General features: G+C 41.5%; 1 protein-coding gene across 2 annotated transcripts in view; it reads right to left on the bottom strand.

The window, feature by feature from the left end:
• The window catches only part of acad9 (acyl-CoA dehydrogenase family, member 9), a 71,552-nt gene extending 52,538 nt beyond the window's left edge, over positions 1-19,014 (bottom strand). For both annotated transcript variants that reach the window (XM_041870470.2, XM_041870471.2), the window contains exons 1-8: positions 18,771-19,014; positions 18,385-18,478; positions 15,555-15,656; positions 15,329-15,435; positions 15,149-15,249; positions 13,312-13,390; positions 12,995-13,169; positions 46-119 (exon numbers count right to left, since the gene is read on the bottom strand). In XM_041870470.2, coding sequence (XP_041726404.1) covers positions 46-119; positions 12,995-13,169; positions 13,312-13,390; positions 15,149-15,249; positions 15,329-15,435; positions 15,555-15,656; positions 18,385-18,478; positions 18,771-18,944 — 906 coding nt within the window. In that variant the 5' untranslated portion in view covers positions 18,945-19,014. The remainder of the gene's footprint in view (positions 1-45; positions 120-12,994; positions 13,170-13,311; positions 13,391-15,148; positions 15,250-15,328; positions 15,436-15,554; positions 15,657-18,384; positions 18,479-18,770) is intronic.
• Positions 19,015-22,041: the final 3,027 nt, after the last annotated feature.

Genomic DNA, 22,041 nt, shown 5'->3' with positions numbered 1-22,041 from the left:
GCACATCACTAGCATGCAACAGAGGGAAAAGGGAAGTGACATCACCTTGAAGCCTCCTCCTACTTCTCCTATTACATTCTCCACAGGGACTGGACAGTTGTCGAACGACACTTCACATGCTGGGGGACAGAGACACATCAGTTACAGAACAGTGGATTTCCCTTGGCTACCTGACAGCTACAGTTCAGAACAGTGGATTTCCCTTGGCTACCTGACAGCTACAGTTCAGAACAGTGGATTTCCCTTGGCTACCTGACAGCTACAGTTCAGAACAGTGGATTACCCTTGGCTACCTGACAGCTACAGTTCAGAACAGTGGATTTCCCTTGGCTACCTGACAGCTACAGTTCAGAACAGTGGATTTCCCTTGGCTACCTGACAGCTACAGTTCAGAACAGTGGATTTCCCTTGGCTACCTGACAGCTACAGTTCAGAACAGTGGATTTCCCTTGGCTACCTGACAGCTACAGTTCAGAACAGTGGATTTCCCTTGGCTACCTGACAGCTACAGTTCAGAACAGTGGATTACCCTTGGCTACCTGACAGCTACAGTTCAGAACAGTGGATTTCCCTTGGCTACCTGACAGCTACAGTTCAGAACAGTGGATTTCCCTTGGCTACCTGACAGCTACAGTTCAGAACAGTGGATTTCCCTTGGCTACCTGACAGCTACAGTTCAGAACAGTGGATTACCATTGGCTACCTGACAGCTACAGTTCAGAACAGTGGATTTCCCTTGGCTACCTGACAGCTACAGTTCAGAACAGTGGATTTCCCTTGGCTACCTGACAGCTACAGTTCAGAACAGTGGATTTCCCCTTGGCTACCTGACAGCTACAGTTCAGAACAGTGGATTTCCCTTGGCTACCTGACAGCTACAGTTCAGAACAGTGGATTTCCCTTGGCTACCTGACAGCTACAGTTCAGAACAGTGGATTTCCCTTGGCTACCTGACAGCTACAGTTCAGAACAGTGGATTTCCCTTGGCTACCTGACAGCTACAGTTCAGAACAGTGGATTTCCCTTGGCTACCTGACAGCTACAGTTCAGAACAGTGGATTTCCCTTGGCTACCTGACAGCTACAGTTCAGAACAGTGGATTTCCCTTGGCTACCTGACAGCTACAGTTCAGAACAGTGGATTTCCTTGGCTACCTGACAGCTACAGTTCAGAACAGTGGATTTCCCTTGGCTACCTGACAGCTACAGTTCAGAACAGTGGATTACCCTTGGCTACCTGACAGCTACAGTTCAGAACAGTGGATTTCCCTTGGCTACCTGACAGCTACAGTTCAGAACAGTGGATTTCCCTTGGCTACCTGACAGCTACAGTTCAGAACAGTGGATTTCCCTTGGCTACCTGACAGCTACAGTTCAGAACAGTGGATTTCCCTTGGCTACCTGACAGCTACAGTTCAGAACAGTGGATTTCCCTTGGCTACCTGACAGCTACAGTTCAGAACAGTGGATTTCCCTTGGCTACCTGACAGCTACAGTTCAGAACAGTGGATTTCCTTGGCTACCTGACAGCTACAGTTCAGAACAGTGGATTTCCCTTGGCTACCACTGACAGCTACAGTTCAGAACAGTGGATTTCCCTTGGCTACCTGACAGCTACAGTTCAGAACAGTGGATTTCCCTTGGCTACCTGACAGCTACAGTTCAGAACAGTGGATTTCCCTTGGCTACCTGACAGCTACAGTTCAGAACAGTGGATTTCCCTTGGCTACCTGACAGCTACAGTTCAGAACAGTGGATTTCCCTTGGCTACCTGACAGCTACAGTTCAGAACAGTGGATTTCCCTTGGCTACCTGACAGCTACAGTTCAGAACAGTGGATTTCCCTTGGCTACCTGACAGCTACAGTTCAGAACAGTGGATTTCCCTTGGCTACCTGACAGCTACAGTTCTTGTTACAATGCTTTTAAATCCTTAAAGAAGAGGAGTGAATGAGTTCACACAAAGGAGAACAGGTATTATTGGCCTCTGTAGCTATATCTTGCCAACTATCCATACACAAAAAAAATGTATGCACGCATGACTGTAAGTCGCTTTGGATAAAAGCGTCTGCTAAATGGCATATTAATATTAATTAATTAATAATTAATAACTACTTTAATGATTTTTTTTCATTGGCAATATTAGCAAACGTATGCATGACATGCCAGCAACAAACACTGACACCACATATCCAAGTATAACTGACCAGATTATGAAAGACAAGCATTGTAATTTTGAAGTCTGTAAAGTTAGTGTGGAAGAGGTGAAACAAGTATTGTTGTCAATCAACAATGACAAGCAAAAAGGATCTGACAACTTGGATGGAAAACTACTGAGGATAATAGCGGACGATATTGCCACTCCTATTTGCCATATCTTCAATTTAAGCCTACTAGAAAGTGTGTGCCCTCAGGCCTGGAGGGAAGCAAAAGTCATTCCCCTACCTAAGAATAGTAAAGCCCCCTTTACTGGCTCAAACAGCCGACCAATCAGCCTGTTACCAACCCTTAGTAAACTGTTGGAAAAAATTGTGTTAACATCAACAGAAGTACTGTAGTTAACGCCACTAGGCTAAGCTAGCATCAACAGAAGTACTGTAGTTAATTCCACTAGGCTAACATCAACAGAAGTACTGTAGTTAATTCCACTAGGCTAAGCTAACATCAACAGAAGTACTGTAGTTAATTCCACTAGGCTAAGCTAACATCAACAGAAGTACTGTAGTTAATTCCACTAGGCTAGCATCAACAGAAGTACTGTAGTTAATTCCACTAGGCTAACATCAACAGAAGTACTGTAGTTAATTCCACTAGGCTAAGCTAACATCAACAGAAGTACTGTAGTTAATTCCACTAGGCTAACATCAACAGAAGTACTGTAGTTAATTCCACTAGGCTAAGCTAACATCAACAGAAGTACTGTAGTTAATTCCACTAGGCTAACATCAACAGAAGTACTGTAGTTAACGCCACTAGGCTAAGCTAGCATCAACAGAAGTACTGTAGTTAATTCCACTAGGCTAACATCAACAGAAGTACTGTAGTTAATTCCACTAGGCTAAGCTAACATCAACAGAAGTACTGTAGTTAATTCCACTAGGCTAAGCTAACATCAACAGAAGTACTGTAGTTAATTCCACTAGGCTAACATCAACAGAAGTACTGTAGTTAATTCCACTAGGCTAACATCAACAGAAGTACTGTAGTTAATTCCACTAGGCTAAGCTAACATCAACAGAAGTACTGTAGTTAATTCCACTAGGCTAACATCAACAGAAGTACTGTAGTTAATTCCACTAGGCTAAGCTAACATCAACAGAAGTACTGTAGTTAATTCCACTAGGCTAAGCTAACATCAACAGAAGTACTGTAGTTAATTCCACTAGGCTAGCATCAACAGAAGTACTGTAGTTAACGCCACAAGGCTAGGCTAACATTAACAGAAGTACTGTAGTTAATTCCACTAGGCTAGGCTAACATCAACAGAAGTACTGTAGTTAATTCCACTAGGCTAAGCTAACATCAACAGAAGTACTGTAGTTAACGCCACAAGGCTAGGCTAACATTAACAGAAGTAGTGTAGTTAATTCCACTAGGCTAGCATCAACAGAAGTACTGTAGTTAATTCCACTAGGCTAGGCTAACATCAACAGAAGTACTGTAGTTAATTCCACTAGGCTAAGCTAACATCAACAGAAGTACTGTAGTTAATTCCACTAGGCTAAGCTAACATCAACAGAAGTACTGTAGTTAATTCCACTAGGCTAAGCTAGCATCAACAGAAGTACTGTAGTTAATTCCACTAGGCTAAGCTAACATCAACAGAAGTACTGTAGTTAACGCCACTAGGCTAAGCTAACATCAACAGAAGTACTGTAGTTAACGCCACTAGGCTAGCATCAACAGAAGTACTGTAGTTAATTCCATTAGGCTAGCATCAACAGAAGTACTGTAGTTAATTCCACTAGGCTAAGCTAAAATCAACAGAAGTACTGTAGTTAACGCCACTAGGCTAAGCTAACATCAACAGAAGTACTGTAGTTAACGCCACTAGGCTAGCATCAACAGAAGTACTGTAGTTAATTCCATTAGGCTAGCATCAACAGAAGTACTGTAGTTAATTCCACTAGGCTAAGCTAAAATCAACAGAAGTACTGTAGTTAATTCCACTAGGCTAGCATCAACAGAAGTACTGTAGTTAACGCCACTAGGCTAAGCTAGCATCAACAGAAGTACTGTAGTTAATTCCACTAGGCTAACATCAACAGAAGTACTGTAGTTAATTCCACTAGGCTAAGCTAACATCAACAGAAGTACTGTAGTTAATTCCACTAGGCTAACATCAACAGAAGTACTGTAGTTAATTCCACTAGGCTAAGCTAACATCAACAGAAGTACTGTAGTTAATTCCACTAGGCTAACATCAACAGAAGTACTGTAGTTAATTCCACTAGGCTAAGCTAACATCAACAGAAGTACTGTAGTTAATTCCACTAGGCTAAGCTAACATCAACAGAAGTACTGTAGTTAATTCCACTAGGCTAGCATCAACAGAAGTACTGTAGTTAATTCCACTAGGCTAAGCTAACATCAACAGAAGTACTGTAGTTAATTCCACTAGGCTAAGCTAGCATCAACAGAAGTACTGTAGTTAATTCCACTAGGCTAGCATCAACATAAGTACTGTAGTTAACGCCACTAGGCTACGCTAACATCAACAGAAGTACTGTAGTTAATTCCACTAGGCTAAGCTAACATCAACAGAAATACTGTAGTTAATTCCACTAGGCTAAGCTAACATCAACAGAAGTACTGTAGTTAATTCCACTAGGCTAAGCTAACATCAACAGAAGTACTGTAGTTAATTCCACTAGGCTAAGCTAGCATCAACATAAGTACTGTAGTTAATTCCACTAGGCTAGCATCAACATAAGTACTGTAGTTAACGCCACTAGGCTACGCTAACATCAACAGAAGTACTGTAGTTAATTCCACTAGGCTAAGCTAATATCAACAGAAATACTGTAGTTAATTCCACTAGGCTAAGCTAACATCAACAGAAGTACTGTAGTTAATTCCACTAGGCTAAGCTAACATCAACAGAAGTACTGTAGTTAATTCCACTAGGCTAAGCTAACATAAACAGAATTACTGTAGTTAATTCCACTAGGCTAAGCTAACATCAACAGAAGTACTGTAGTTAACGCCCCTAGGCTAGCATCAACAGAAGTACTGTAGTTAATTCCACTAGGCTAAGCTAACATCAACAGAAGTACTGTAGTTAATTCCACTAGGCTAAGCTAACATCAACAGAAGTACTGTAGTTAATTCCACTAGGCTAGCATTAACAGAAGTACTGTAGTTAATTCCACTAGGCTAGGCTAACATCAACAGAAGTACTGTAGTTAATTCCACTAGGCTAGGCTAGCATCAACAGAAGTACTGTAGTTAATTCCACTAGGCTAAACTAACATCAACAGAAGTACTGTAGTTAATTCCACTAGGCTAAGCTAACATCAACAGAAGTACTGTAGTTAATTCCACTAGGCTAAGCTAACATCAACAGAAGTACTGTAGTTAATTCCACTAGGCTAAGCTAACATCAACATAATTACTGTAGTTAATTCCACTAGGCTAAGCTAACATCAACAGAAGTACTGTAGTTAACGCCACTAGGCTAGCATCAACAGAAGTACTGTAGTTAATTCCACTAGGCTAAGCTAACATCAACAGAAGTACTGTAGTTAATTCCACTAGGCTAGCATCAACAGAAGTACTGTAGTTAATTCCACTAGGCTAGGCTAACATCAACAGAAGTACTGTAGTTAATTCCACTAGGCTAGCATCAACAGAAGTACTGTAGTTAATTCCACTAGGCTAAGCTAACAACAGAAGTACTGTAGTTAATTCCACTAGGCTAGCATCAACAGAAGTACTGTAGTTAATTCCACTAGGCTAGGCTAACATCAACAGAAGTACTGTAGTTAATTCCACTAGGCTAAGCTAACATCAACAGAAGTACTGTAGTTAATTCCACTAGGCTAAGCTAACATCAACAGAAGTACTGTAGTTAATTCCACTAGGCTAAGCTAACATCAACAGAAGTACTGTAGTTAATTCCACTAGGCTAGGCTAACATCAACAGAAGTACTGTAGTTAATTCCACTAGGCTAAGCTAGCATCAACAGAAGTACTGTAGTTAATTCCACTAGGCTAGGCTAACATCAACAGAAGTACTGTAGTTAATTCCACTAGGCTAAGCTAATATTAACAGAAGTACTGTAGTTAATTCCACTAGGCTAAGCTAACATCAACAGAAGTACTGTAGTTAACGCCACTAGGCTAGGCTAACATCAACAGAAGTACTGTAGTTAATTCCACTAGGCTAAGCTAGCATCAACATAAGTACTGTAGTTAATTCCACTAGGCTAAGCTAACATCAACAGAAGTACTGTAGTTAATTCCACTAGGCTAAGCTAACATCAACAGAAGTACTGTAGTTAATTCCACTAGGCTAAGCTAACATCAACAGAAGTACTGTAGTTAATTCCACTAGGCTAAGCTAACATCAACAGAAGTACTGTAGTTAATTCCACTAGGCTAGCATCAACAGAAGTACTGTAGTTAATTCCACTAGGCTAAGCTAACATCAACAGAAGTACTGTAGTTAATTCAACTAGGCTAGCATCAACAGAAGTACTGTAGTTAATTCCACTAGGCTAAGCTAACATCAACAGAAGTACTGTAGTTAATTCCACTAGGCTAAGCTAACATCAACAGAAGTACTGTAGTTAATTCCACTAGGCTAAGCTAACATCAACAGAAGTACTGTAGTTAATTCCACTAGGCTAGCATCAACAGAAGTACTGTAGTTAATTCCACTAGGCTAGGCTAACATCAACAGAAGTACTGTAGTTAATTCCACTAGGCTAGCATCAACAGAAGTACTGTAGTTAATTCCACTAGGCTAAGCTAACATCAACAGAAGTACTGTAGTTAATTCCACTAGGCTAAGCTAGCATCAACAGAAGTACTGTAGTTAATTCCACTAGGCTAGCATCAACATAAGTACTGTAGTTAACGCCACTAGGCTACGCTAACATCAACAGAAGTACTGTAGTTAATTCCACTAGGCTAAGCTAATATCAACAGAAATACTGTAGTTAATTCCACTAGGCTAAGCTAACATCAACAGAAGTACTGTAGTTAATTCCACTAGGCTAAGCTAACAACAGAAGTACTGTAGTTAATTCCACTAGGCTAGCATCAACAGAAGTACTGTAGTTAATTCCACTAGGCTAGGCTAACATCAACAGAAGTACTGTAGTTAATTCCACTAGGCTAGGCTAACATCAACAGAAGTACTGTAGTTAATTCCACTAGGCTAAGCTAGCATCAACAGAAGTACTGTAGTTAATTCCACTAGGCTAGGCTAACATCAACAGAAGTACTGTAGTTAATTCCACTAGGCTAAGCTAATATTAACAGAAGTACTGTAGTTAATTCCACTAGGCTAAGCTAACATCAACAGAAGTACTGTAGTTAACTCCACTAGGCTAGGCTAACATCAACAGAAGTACTGTAGTTAATTCCACTAGGCTAAGCTAGCATCAACATAAGTACTGTAGTTAATTCCACTAGGCTAAGCTAACATCAACAGAAGTACTGTAGTTAATTCCACTAGGCTAAGCTAACATCAACAGAAGTACTGTAGTTAATTCCACTAGGCTAAGCTAACATCAACAGAAGTACTGTAGTTAATTCCACTAGGCTAAGCTAACATCAACAGAAGTACTGTAGTTAATTCCACTAGGCTAGCATCAACAGAAGTACTGTAGTTAATTCCACTAGGCTAAGCTAACATCAACAGAAGTACTGTAGTTAATTCAACTAGGCTAGCATCAACAGAAGTACTGTAGTTAATTCCACTAGGCTAAGCTAACATCAACAGAAGTACTGTAGTTAATTCCACTAGGCTAAGCTAACATCAACAGAAGTACTGTAGTTAATTCCACTAGGCTAAGCTAACATCAACAGAAGTACTGTAGTTAATTCCACTAGGCTAGCATCAACAGAAGTACTGTAGTTAATTCCACTAGGCTAGGCTAACATCAACAGAAGTACTGTAGTTAATTCCACTAGGCTAGCATCAACAGAAGTACTGTAGTTAATTCCACTAGGCTAAGCTAACATCAACAGAAGTACTGTAGTTAATTCCACTAGGCTAAGCTAGCATCAACAGAAGTACTGTAGTTAATTCCACTAGGCTAGCATCAACATAAGTACTGTAGTTAACGCCACTAGGCTACGCTAACATCAACAGAAGTACTGTAGTTAATTCCACTAGGCTAAGCTAATATCAACAGAAATACTGTAGTTAATTCCACTAGGCTAAGCTAACATCAACAGAAGTACTGTAGTTAATTCCACTAGGCTAAGCTAACATCAACAGAAGTACTGTAGTTAATTCCACTAGGCTAAGCTAGCATCAACAGAAGTACTGTAGTTAATTCCACTAGGCTAGGCTAACATCAACAGAAGTACTGTAGTTAATTCCACTAGGCTAGCATCAACAGAAGTACTGTAGTTAATTCCACTAGGCTAAGCTAACAACAGAAGTACTGTAGTTAATTCCACTAGGCTAGCATCAACAGAAGTACTGTAGTTAATTCCACTAGGCTAGGCTAACATCAACAGAAGTACTGTAGTTAATTCCACTAGGCTAAGCTAACATCAACAGAAGTACTGTAGTTAATTCCACTAGGCTAAGCTAACATCAACAGAAGTACTGTAGTTAATTCCACTAGGCTAAGCTAACATCAACAGAAGTACTGTAGTTAATTCCACTAGGCTAGGCTAACATCAACAGAAGTACTGTAGTTAATTCCACTAGGCTAAGCTAGCATCAACAGAAGTACTGTAGTTAATTCCACTAGGCTAGGCTAACATCAACAGAAGTACTGTAGTTAATTCCACTAGGCTAAGCTAATATTAACAGAAGTACTGTAGTTAATTCCACTAGGCTAAGCTAACATCAACAGAAGTACTGTAGTTAACGCCACTAGGCTAGGCTAACATCAACAGAAGTACTGTAGTTAATTCCACTAGGCTAAGCTAGCATCAACATAAGTACTGTAGTTAATTCCACTAGGCTAAGCTAACATCAACAGAAGTACTGTAGTTAATTCCACTAGGCTAAGCTAACATCAACAGAAGTACTGTAGTTAATTCCACTAGGCTAAGCTAACATCAACAGAAGTACTGTAGTTAATTCCACTAGGCTAAGCTAACATCAACAGAAGTACTGTAGTTAATTCCACTAGGCTAGCATCAACAGAAGTACTGTAGTTAATTCCACTAGGCTAAGCTAACATCAACAGAAGTACTGTAGTTAATTCAACTAGGCTAGCATCAACAGAAGTACTGTAGTTAATTCCACTAGGCTAAGCTAACATCAACAGAAGTACTGTAGTTAATTCCACTAGGCTAAGCTAACATCAACAGAAGTACTGTAGTTAATTCCACTAGGCTAAGCTAACATCAACAGAAGTACTGTAGTTAATTCCACTAGGCTAGCATCAACAGAAGTACTGTAGTTAATTCCACTAGGCTAGGCTAACATCAACAGAAGTACTGTAGTTAATTCCACTAGGCTAGCATCAACAGAAGTACTGTAGTTAATTCCACTAGGCTAAGCTAACATCAACAGAAGTACTGTAGTTAATTCCACTAGGCTAGCATCAACAGAAGTACTGTAGTTAATTCCACTAGGCTAGGCTAACATCAACAGAAGTACTGTAGTTAATTCCACTAGGCTAAGCTAACATCAACAGAAGTACTGTAGTTAATTCCACTAGGCTAAGCTAACATCAACAGAAGTACTGTAGTTAATTCCACTAGGCTAAGCTAACATCAACATAAGTACTGTAGTTAATTCCACTAGGCTAAGCTAACATCAACAGAAGTACTGTAGTTAATTCCACTAGGCTAGGCTAACATCAACAGAAGTACTGTAGTTAATTCCACTAGGCTAAGCTAGCATCAACATAAGTACTGTAGTTAATTCCACTAGGCTAAGCTAACATCAACAGAAGTACTGTAGTTAATTCCACTAGGCTAAGCTAACATCAACAGAAGTACTGTAGTTAATTCCACTAGGCTAAGCTAACATCAACAGAAGTACTGTAGTTAATTCCACTAGGCTAGCATCAACAGAAGTACTGTAGTTAATTCCACTAGGCTAAGCTAACATCAACAGAAGTACTGTAGTTAATTCCACTAGGCTAAGCTAACATCAACAGAAGTACTGTAGTTAATTCCACTAGGCTAGCATCAACAGAAGTACTGTAGTTAATTCCACTAGGCTAGGCTAACATCAACAGAAGTACTGTAGTTAATTCCACTAGGCTAGGCTAACATCAACAGAAGTACTGTAGTTAATTCCACTAGGCTAAGCTAGCATCAACAGAAGTACTGTAGTTAATTCCACTAGGCTAAGCTAGCATCAACAGAAGTACTGTAGTTAATTCCAATAGGCTAAGCTAACATCAACAGAAGTACTGTAGTTAATTCCACTAGGCTAAGCTAACATCAACAGAAGTACTGTAGTTAATTCCACTAGGCTAAGCTAACATCAACAGAAGTACTGTAGTTAATTCCACTAGGCTAAGCTAACATCAACAGAAGTACTGTAGTTAATTCCACTAGGCTAACATCAACAGAAGTACTGTAGTTAATTCCACTAGGCTAAGCTAACATCAACAGAAGTACTGTAGTTAATTCCACTAGGCTAAGCTAACATCAACAGAAGTACTGTAGTTAATTCCACTAGGCTAGGCTAACATCAACAGAAGTACTGTAGTTAATTCCACTAGGCTAAGCTAGCATCAACAGAAGTACTGTAGTTAATTCCACTAGGCTAAGCTAGCATCAACAGAAGTACTGTAGTTAATTCCACTAGGCTAAGCTAACATCAACAGAAGTACTGTAGTTAATTCCACTAGGCTAAGCTAACATCAACAGAAGTACTGTAGTTAATTCCACTAGGCTAAGCTAACATCAACAGAAGTACTGTAGTTAATTCCACTAGGCTAGCATCAACAGAAGTACTGTAGTTAATTCCACTAGGCTAAGCTAACATCAACAGAAGTACTGTAGTTAACGCCACTAGGCTAGGCTAACATCAACAGAAGTACTGTAGTTAATTCCACTAGGCTAGGCTAACATCAACAGAAGTACTGTAGTTAATTCCACTAGGCTAAGCTAGCATCAACAGAAGTACTGTAGTTAATTCCACTAGGCTAAGCTAACATCAACAGAAGTACTGTAGTTAATTCCACTAGGCTAACATCAACAGAAGTACTGTAGTTAATTCCACTAGGCTAAGCTAACATCAACAGAAGTACTGTAGTTAATTCCACTAGGCTAAGCTAACATCAACAGAAGTACTGTAGTTAATTCCACTAGGCTAAGCTAACATCAACAGAAGTACTGTAGTTAATTCCACTATGCTAGCATCAACAGAAGTACTGTAGTTAATTCCACTAGGCTAAGCTAACATCAACAGAAGTACTGTAGTTAATTCCACTAGGCTAAGCTAACATCAACAGAAGTACTGTAGTTAATTCCACTAGGCTAAGCTAACATCAACAGAAGTACTGTAGTTAATTCCACTAGGCTAGCATCAACAGAAGTACTGTAGTTAATTCCACTAGGCTAAGCTAACATCAACAGAAGTACTGTAGTTAATTCCACTAGGCTAAGCTAACATCAACAGAAGTACTGTAGTTATCGCCACTAGGCTAGCATCAACAGAAGTACTGTAGTTAATTCCACTAGGCTAGGCTAACATCAACAGAAGTACTGTAGTTAATTCCACTAGGCTAGGCTAGCATCAACAGAAGTACTGTAGTTAATTCCACTAGGCTAAGCTAACATCAACAGAAGTACTGTAGTTAATTCCACTAGGCTAAGCTAGCATCAACAGAAGTACTGTAGTTAATTCCACTAGGCTAGGCTAGCATCAACAGAAGTACTGTAGTTAATTCCACTAGGCTAGCATCAACAGAAGTACTGTAGTTAATTCCACTAGGCTAAGCTAACATCAACAGAAGTACTGTAGTTAATTCCACTAGGCTAACATCAACAGAAGTACTGTAGTTAATTCCACTAGGCTAAGCTAACATCAACAGAAGTACTGTAGTTAATTCCACTAGGCTAGGCTAACATCAACAGAAGTACTGTAGTTAATTCCACTAGGCTAAGCTAACATCAACAGAAGTACTGTAGTTAATTCCACTAGGCTAGCATCAACAGAAGTACTGTAGTTAATTCCACTAGGCTAAGCTAACATCAACAGAAGTACTGTAGTTAATTCCACTAGGCTAAGCTAACATCAACAGAAGTACTGTAGTTAATTCCACTAGGCTAAGCTAACATCAACAGAAGTACTGTAGTTAATTCCACTAGGCTAGCATCAACAGAAGTACTGTAGTTAATTCCACTAGGCTAAGCTAACATCAACAGAAGTACTGTAGTTAATTCCACTAGGCTAAGCTAACATCAACAGAAGTACTGTAGTTAATTCCACTAGGCTAGCATCAACAGAAGTACTGTAGTTAATTCCACTAGGCTAGGCTAACATCAACAGAAGTACTGTAGTTAATTCCACTAGGCTAGGCTAGCATCAACAGAAGTACTGTAGTTAATTCCACTAGGCTAAGCTAACATCAACAGAAGTACTGTAGTTAATTCCACTAGGCTAAGCTAACATCAACAGAAGTACTGTAGTTAATTCCACTAGGCTAAGCTAGCATCAACAGAAGTACTGTAGTTAATTCCACTAGGCTAGGCTAGCATCAACAGAAGTACTGTAGTTAATTCCACTAGGCTAGGCTAGCATCAACAGAAGTACTGTAGTTAATTCCACTAGGCTAGCATCAACAGAAGTACTGTAGTTAATTCCAACAGCAACAGTAGGTATAGATGTGTTCTTACTGTTAGACCCCCTAATGCCTAGTTTGTCTTCTGGCTTCCCGCTGGTGATCCCTCCAAAGGCTCGCTCTACGATGAAGGCACTGATCTTATCTTTCTTCACTCCATCCTCCCCCACCACCTCAGTACGAGCAAACACCGTCATCAGGTCTGCAAACCCCCCGTTGGAGATCCAGATCTGGCAGAAGATACAGAAACACTACTTAGTTACTGACTTTCAGACACACAACTGTCCTTTCCATCTAATCATCGTAGCACTAACAGCAGTTAGCTAACATGACTGACAGGCAAAACACAGGTAGAAGGATAATGTGTCTCACCTTTGACCCGTTGAGCAGGTATGTTTTCCTGTCCTCTGATAGGGTGGCTTTGGTCTGAATGGACGCAGCATCACTCCCACTGAAACACACAAGATCCACGTGAAACACTGTCAGATTCAGAGAACATGACAAAACCAAGATTTTAAAATACACAACCACAGTTCTGTCATTTGCTGGTATTACAAGAGCTGGAAAGCTTTACAGCAGCTAAAAACCAGCTTTACGGCATGCAGATCCAGATGATATGTGACTGGTCGAAAAGCAGAATGGTGTCATCCAGAGTTGGTTCAGCATGGTAAGATTTCAGCAGGCTGTGTTGCAGTAGGTAAATACCTGCCAGGCTCAGTGAGACAGAAGGCTGTGTTGCAGTAGGTAAATACCTGCCAGGCTCAGTGAGACAGAAGGCTGTGTTGCAGTAGGTAGGTACCTGCCAGGCTCAGTGAGACAGAAGGCTGTGTTGCAGTAGGTAAATACCTGCCAGGCTCAGTGAGACAGAAGGCTGTGTTGCAGTAGGTAAATACCTGCCAGGCTCAGTGAGACAGAAGGCTGTGTTGCAGTAGGTACATACCTGCCAGGCTCAGTGAGGCAGAAGGCTGTGTTGCAGTAGGTAAATACCTGCCAGGCTCAGTGAGACAGAAGGCGGTGTTGCAGTAGGTAAATACCTGCCAGGCTCAGTGAGACAGAAGGCTGTGTTGCAGTAGGTAAATACCTGCCAGGCTCAGTGAGACAGAAGGCTGTGTTGCAGTAGGTAAATACCTGCCAGGCTCAGTGAGACAGAAGGCTGTGTTGCAGTAGGTAAATACCTGCCAGGCTCAGTGAGACAGAAGGCGGTGTTGCAGTAGGTAAATACCTGCCAGGCTCAGTGAGACAGAAGGCTGTGTTGCAGTAGGTAAATACCTGCCAGGCTCAGTGAGACAGAAGGCTGTGTTGCAGTAGGTAAATACCTGCCAGGCTCAGTGAGACAGAAGGCTGTGTTGCAGTAGGTAAATACCTGCCAGGCTCAGTGAGACAGAAGGCTGTGTTGCAGTAGGTAAATACCTGCCAGGCTCAGTGAGACAGAAGGCTGTGTTGCAGTAGGTAAATACCTGCCAGGCTCAGTGAGACAGAAGGCTGTGTTGCAGTAGGTACATACCTGCCAGGCTCAGTGAGACAGAAGGCTGTGTTGCAGTAGGTAAATACCTGCCAGGCTCAGTGAGACAGAAGGCGGTGTTGCAGTAGGTAAATACCTGCCAGGCTCAGTGAGACAGAAGGCTGTGTTGCAGTAGGTAAATACCTGCCAGGCTCAGTGAGACAGAAGGCTGTGTTGCAGTAGGTACATACCTGCCAGGCTCAGTGAGACAGAAGGCTGTGTTGCAGTAGGTAAATACCTGCCAGGCTCAGTGAGACAGAAGGCTGTGTTGCAGTAGGTAAATACCTGCCAGGCTCAGTGAGACAGAAGGCTGTGTTGCAGTAGGTACATACCTGCCAGGCTCAGTGAGACAGAAGGCTGTGTTGCAGTAGGTAAATACCTGCCAGGCTCAGTGAGACAGAAGGCGGTGTTGCAGTAGGTAAATACCTGCCAGGCTCAGTGAGACAGAAGGCTGTGTTGCAGTAGGTAAATACCTGCCAGGCTCAGTGAGACAGAAGGCTGTGTTGCAGTAGGTACATACCTGCCAGGCTCAGTGAGACAGAAGGCTGTGTTGCAGTAGGTAAATACCTGCCAGGCTCAGTGAGACATAAATCTGTGTTGCAGTAGGTACATACCTGCCAGGCTCAGTGAGACAGAAGGCTGTGTTGCAGTAGGTACATACCTGCCAGGCTCAGTGAGACAGAAGGCTGTGTTGCAGTAGGTACATACCTGCCAGGCTCAGTGAGACAGAAGGCTGCTACATGTTCTCCTGAAGCCAGCTTGGGAAGATATTTAGCCTTCTGCTCCTCACTACCAGCTATCAGGATCCCCTAACACACGGCAAGACATCACAGGTTCACAAACAGCAGTAACATTATACAACACATCCATCGGTGCAGGACTCTTTACCTTGAGTCCGATGGCTTGGTGGGCAGCCAGTGTAACTGCTATGGATCCATCCAGAGAGATGATCTCTCCTAGTCGGGCGTACATGGTGTTGGACAGACCCAGGCCACCTAGGAAGAGACAGGATGTTATGTTACAATGTTTTTCCAGAAGTAACAAGACGGTCTCTGATACACTATGAAGACCTTACCAATGATAGGTCTAATGTGTGTACAGGCTGTGACCTCACCATACTCCTCAGGCACCTGGATACCGAACAGTCCCAGCTCCTTCAGTCCGTTCAGAGTCTCTGGAGGAATCTTAGCCTCATGGTCGATACGCTTGGAGTCCACTGAAACACAAGGACAGGTCTCAGAATACAACAATACTTACAGATGAAGTCGGAAGTTTACATACACCTTAGCCAAATACATTTAAACACAGTTTTTCACAATTCCTGACATTTAATCCTAGTAAAAATTCCCTGTCTTAGGTCAGTTAGGATCACCACTTTATTTTAAGAATGTGAAATGTCAGAATAATAGTAGAGAGAATGATTTATTTCAGCTTTTATTTATTTCATCACATTCCCAGTGGGTCAGAAGTTTACATACACTCAATTAGTATTTGGTAGCATTGCCTTTAAATTGTTTAACTTGGGTCAAACGTTTCAGGTAGCCTTCCACAAGCTTCCCACAATAAGTTGGGTGAATTTTGGCCTATTCCTCCTAACAGAGCTGGTGTAACTGAGTCAGGTTTGTAGGCCTCCTTGCTCGCACACACTTTTTCAGTTCTGCCCACAGATTTTCTATAGGATTGAGGTCAGGGCTTTGTGATGGCCACTCCAATACCTTGACTTTGTTGTCCTTAAGCCATTTTAAGGTCTACTATTCTTTTTCTGAGGTCTTGGCTGATTTCTAAAGATTTTCCCATGATGTCAAGCAAAGAGGCACTGAGTTTGAAGGTAGGCCTTGAAATACATCCACAGGTACACCTCCAAATTGACTCAAATGATGTCAATTAGCCTATCAGAAGCTTCTAAAGCCATGACATCATTTTTTGGAATTTTCCAAGCTGTTTAAAAAAGGCACAGTCAACTTAGTGTACAGTCGTGGTCAAAAGTTTTGAGAATGACACAAGTATTGGTCTTCACAAAGTTCGCTGCTTCAGTGTTATGAGATATTTTTGTCAGATGTTACTATGGTATACTGAAGTATAATTACAAGCATTCCATAAGTGTCAATGGCTTTTATTGACAATTACATTAAGTTTATGCAAAGAGTCAATATTTGCAGTGTTGACCCTTCTTTTTCAAGACCTCTGCAATCCGCCCTGGCATGCTGTCAATTAACTTCTGGGCCACATCCTGACTGATGGCAGCCCATTCTTGCATAATCAATGCTTGGAGTTTGTCAGAATTTGTGGGTTATTGTTTGTCCACCCGCCTCTTGAGGATCGACCACAAGTTCTCAATGGGATTAAGGTCTGGGGAGTTTCCTGGCCATGGACCCAAAATGTTGATGTTTTGTTCCCCGAGCCACTTAGTTATCACTTTTACCTTATGGCAAGGTGCTCCATCATGCTGGAAAAGGCATTGGTCACCAAACTGTTCTTGGATGGTTGGGAGAAGTTGCTCTCGGAGGATGTGTTGGTACCATTCTTTATTCATGGCTGTGTTCTTAGGCAAAATTGTGAGTGAGCCCACTCCCTTGGCTGAGAAGCAACCCCACACATGAATGGTCTCAGGATGCTTTACTGTTGGCATGACACAGGACTGATGGTAGCGCTCACCTTGTCTTCTCCAGACAAGGTGTTTTCCAGATGCCCCAAACAATCGGAAAGGGGATTCATCAGAGAAAATGACTTTACCCCAGTCCTCAGCAGTCCAATCCCTGTACCTTTTGCAGAATATCAGTCTGTCCCTGATGTTTTTCCTGGAGAGAAGTGGCTTCTTTGCTGCCCTTCTTGACACCAGGCCATCCTCCAAAAGTCTTCGCCTCACTGTGCGTGCAGAAGCACTCACACCTGCCTGCTGCCATTCCTGAGCAAGCTCTGCACTAGTGGTGCCCCGATCCCGCAGCTGAATCAACTTTAGGAGACGGTCTTGGCGCTTGCTGGACTTTGTTGGGCGCCCTGACGCCTTCTTCACAACAATTGAACCTCTCTCCTTGAAGTTCTTGATGATCCAATAAAATGGTTGATTTAGGTGCAATCTTACTAGCAGCAATATCCTTGCCTGTGAAGCCCTTTTTGTGCAAAGCAATGAGGACAGCATGCATTTCCTTGCAGGTAACCATGGTTAACAGAGGAAGAACAAAGATTTCAAGCACCACCCTCCTTTTAAAGCTTCCAGTCTGTTATTCTAACTCAAATCAGCATGACAGAGTGATCTCCAGCCTTGTCCTCGTCAACACTCTCAACTGTGTTAACGAAATAATCAGGGCAGGGCTGAAATGCAGTGGAAATGTTTTTTGGGGATTAAGTTCATTTTGGCAAAATTTCTCACTCAGTTTTGATGATGGCAAATTCATCTGATCACTCTTCATGACATTCTGGAGTATATGCAAATTGCCATCATCAAAACTGAGAAAGCAGACTGTGAAAATTAGTATTGGTGCCATTCTCAAAACTTTTGACCACGACCATATGTAAACTTCTGACCCACTGGAATTGTGATACAGTGAATTCTAAGTGAAATAATCTGTCTGTAAACAATTGTTGGAAAAATTACTTGTGTCATGCACAAAGTAGATGTCCTAACCGACTTGCCAAAACTATAGTTTGTTAAAAATAAATGTGTGGAGTGGTTGAAAAACGAATTTTAATGACTCCAACCTAAGTGCATGTAAACTTCCGACTTCAACTGTATCCATGAAACGCAAGGTCTCTTAGAATGTCTCTCAGAATAAAATAATAATATGCCATTTAGCAGACGCTTTGACTGGACAAGGGCTCTTAGAATAGCACTGAAAGACAACAGTCTCTCTAAACACTTCACTCGTACGAAGGGCTCTTAGAATAGAAGCACACTTGGAATCTGAGTCTTGTCTAAGGACAGCAGTCTCTCCTCTCAGTCTCACCCTCCTCAGTGAAGAACTTCTCAACCGGAGCAACAAACGAGTTGATCTCCTCCAGCTCTTCTTTTCCAATCTCTGGATAGGGGAAGCACTCGGCCTGGAGAGACAGACACACAGAAAGAATCAGATACTTAGTTAATTTATCCATTATTATGACAAACTAGCTAATGGCTTTTAGGATTTTCTCATTGTCCAAAGCTAAAAATGGCTTGCCTCTGGCTAGAGGTGACAGCTGACAATAACAATGGAAAAGATAGTTATGGGTGGCACTGACTGACAACAACTGAGCAAGTAATCACATATTTCTTAGCCAGTATTGCTAATCAACATTGTATTCATTATCTAGAATTAAAAAAGCATAATACATAAATATCTAGCTAGCAGCTTACTTTGTTCATTTTGCCGAGGAACAGGTCCTTGGCGTAGGCAAGATTCCTAGCATGAGTTCTGAAGGCTCGGTGAGTTACGGTGACTTCTTTCGCCACATCTCTTACGTTAGATGTTAGTAAAGTCTTTCCACATTTAACAGATTTGGATAACGCTATAAGTCTGTTAATATTCATTGTCCTGACAAATGTTCACCTCTCCCCGACTTCTGCTGCTTCCGAAAATGGGTTAAAAGCAGGTTGGAAGATAGTCGTAGCTATCTGGGATCCATGGGACGTCCCAGCAGTGACGTCACACATGGAATTTGACGTTTTAAATGGTTAAGGTAATGGTTAAGGTAAGGGTTAACGTAATGGTTAAGGTAATGGTTAAGGTTAGGTAAAGATTCTGGTTAGAATTCGGGTTTAGGTTAGGGTTAGGATTTAGGGTAGGGACGTCCCAGGGATCCCAGATAGCGCTAAATGTAGACAGACGTTGGGATACCTTTCACCTCGTTCTGTCGCATACTAATGACGCAAGATGGGCGTTTCGTAATGAATCAGCTGCCTGCAATTCTTCATTATACCTCTGGAGGGAAATGTTTAGTCAATAACACAATTTACATGGACGTGCTCAGGGCCTGCTAAAAAACCAATGGACACATTTCTGTATCCTGCACATCAATACTGAACAAAAATATAAACGCAACATGCAACAATTTCAAAGATTTTACTGAGTTACAGTTCATATAAGGAAATCAGTAAATTGAAACAAATGCATTACTCCATAATCTATGAATTTCACATGACTGGGAATACAGATACGCATCTGATGGTCACAGATACCTTAAAAAAAAGGTAGTGGCAAGGATCAGAAAACCAGTCAGTATCTGGTGTGACCGCCATTTACCTCATGCAGTGCAACACATCTTCGCATAGAGTTGATCAGGCTGTTGATTGTGGCCTGTGGAATGTTGTCCCACTCTGCTTCAAAGGCTGTGCAAAGTTGCTGGATATTGGTGGGAACTGGAACATGTCGTACACATCGATCCAGAGCATCCCAAACATGCTCAATGACTGACATGTCTGGTGAGTATGCAGGCCATGGAAGAACTGGGACATTTTCTGCTTCCAGGAATTGTGTACAGATCCTTGCTACATGGGGCCGTGCATTATCATGCTGAAACATGAGGTGATGCCGGCGGATGAATGGCACGACAATGGGCCTCAGGATCTCGTCACGCTATCTCTGTGCACTCAAATTGCCATCGATAAAATGCAATTGTGTTCATTGTCCATCGCATTGTGTTGTGTGACAAAACTGCACATTTTAGAGTGGCCTTTTATTGTCCCCTGCACAAGGTGCACCTGTGTAATGATCATGCTGTTTAATCAGCTTCTTGATATGCCACACCTGTCAGGTGGATGGGATTATCTTGGCAAAGGAGAAATGCTCACTAACAGGGATGTAAACAAATTTGTGCACAACATTTGAGAGAAATAAGCTTTTTGTGCGTATGGAAGATTTCTGGGATCTTTTATTTCAGCTCATGAAATATGGGACCAACACTTTACATGTTGCGTTTATATTTATTTTCAGTGTATATTAAACTAACATATGGAAGCCAATTCAAATCAAATCAAATGTTATTTGTCACATGCGCCGAATACAACAGGTGTAGACATTACAAGCCCTTAACCAACAACGCAGTTAAAAAAAAAAAAGAGTTAAGAAAATATTAACTAAATGAACTAAAGTAAAAAATAAAAGAGCAAAAATAAAATAATAAGGAGGCTACATACACCAGGTCAATGGTACCGGGTCAATGGGGGTACCGGTACCGAGTCAATGGGGGTACCGGTACCGGGTCAATGGTACCGGGTCAATGGGGGTACCGGTACCGGGTCAATGGTACCGGGTCAATGGTACCGGTTCAATGGGGGTACCGGTACCGGGTCAATGGTACCGGGTCAATGGGGGTACCGGTACCGGGTCAATGGGGGTACCGGCACCGAGTCAATGGGGGTACCGGCACCGAGTCAATGGGGGTACCGGCACCAAGTCTTTCTTGGGCGCCCTGACGCCTTCTTCACAACAATTGAACCGCTCTCCTTGAAGTTCTTGATGATCCGAAAATTGTTGATTTAGGTGCAATCTTACTAGCAGCAATATCCTTGCCTGTGAAGCCCTTTTTGTGCAAAGCAATGATGACGGCACGTGTTTCCTTGCAGGTAATCATGGTTAACAGAGGAAGAACAATGATTTCAAGCACCACCCTCCTTTTAAAGCTTCCAGTCTGTTATTCTAACTCAATCAGCATGACAGAGTGATCTCCAGCCTTGTCCTCGTCAACACTAGCACCTGTGTTAACGAAATAATCACTGACATGATGTCAGCTGGTCCTTTTGTGGAAGGGCTGAAATGCAGTGGAAATGTTTTTTTGGGATTAAGTTCATTTTCATGGCAAAGAGGGACTTTGCAATTAATTGCAATTCATCTGATCACTCTTCGTGACATTCTGGAGTATATGCAAATTGCCATTATCAAAACTGAGAAAGCAGACTGTGAAAATTAGTATTTGTGTCATTCTCAAAACTTTTGACCACGACTGTACAGTACCAGTCAAAAGTTTGGACACACCTACTCATTCAAGGGTTTTTCTTAATTTTTACTATTTTCTACATTGTAGAATAATAGTGAAAACATAAAAACTATGAAATAACACATATGGAATCATGTAGTAACCAAAAAAGTGTTAACCAAATCAAAATATATTTTATATTTGAGATTCTTCAAAGTAGCCACCCTTTGCCTTGACAGCCTCGCACACTCTCGGCATTTCCTGGAATGCATTTCAATTAACAGGTGTGTTCTTAAAAGTAAATTTTTGACATTTCTTTCGTTCTTAATGCGTTCGTGCCAATCAGTTGTGTTGTGACAAGGTCGGGGGGGTATACAGAAGATAGCCCTATTTGGTAAAAGACCAAGTCCATGTTATGGCAAGAACAGCTCAAATAAACAAAGAGAAACGACAGTCCATCATTTCTTTAAGACATGAAGGTCAGTCAATACGGAACATTTCAAGAACTTTGAAAGTCTCAAGTTCAGTCACAAAAACCATCAAGCGCTATGATGAAACTGGCTCTCATGAGGACCGCCACAGGAATGGAAGACCCAGAGTTACCTCTGCTGCAGAGGTTAAGTTAATTAGAATTAACTGCTGCCCAAATAAATGCTTCACAGAGTTCAAGTCACAGACACATCTCAACATCAACTGTTCAGAGGGGACTGTGT

This window comes from Coregonus clupeaformis, unplaced genomic scaffold, assembly GCF_020615455.1.
Source record: "Coregonus clupeaformis isolate EN_2021a unplaced genomic scaffold, ASM2061545v1 scaf0373, whole genome shotgun sequence".
Taxonomy (NCBI): Eukaryota; Metazoa; Chordata; class Actinopteri; order Salmoniformes; family Salmonidae; genus Coregonus; species Coregonus clupeaformis.
This window is presented reverse-complemented; position numbering and strand designations above follow the sequence as displayed.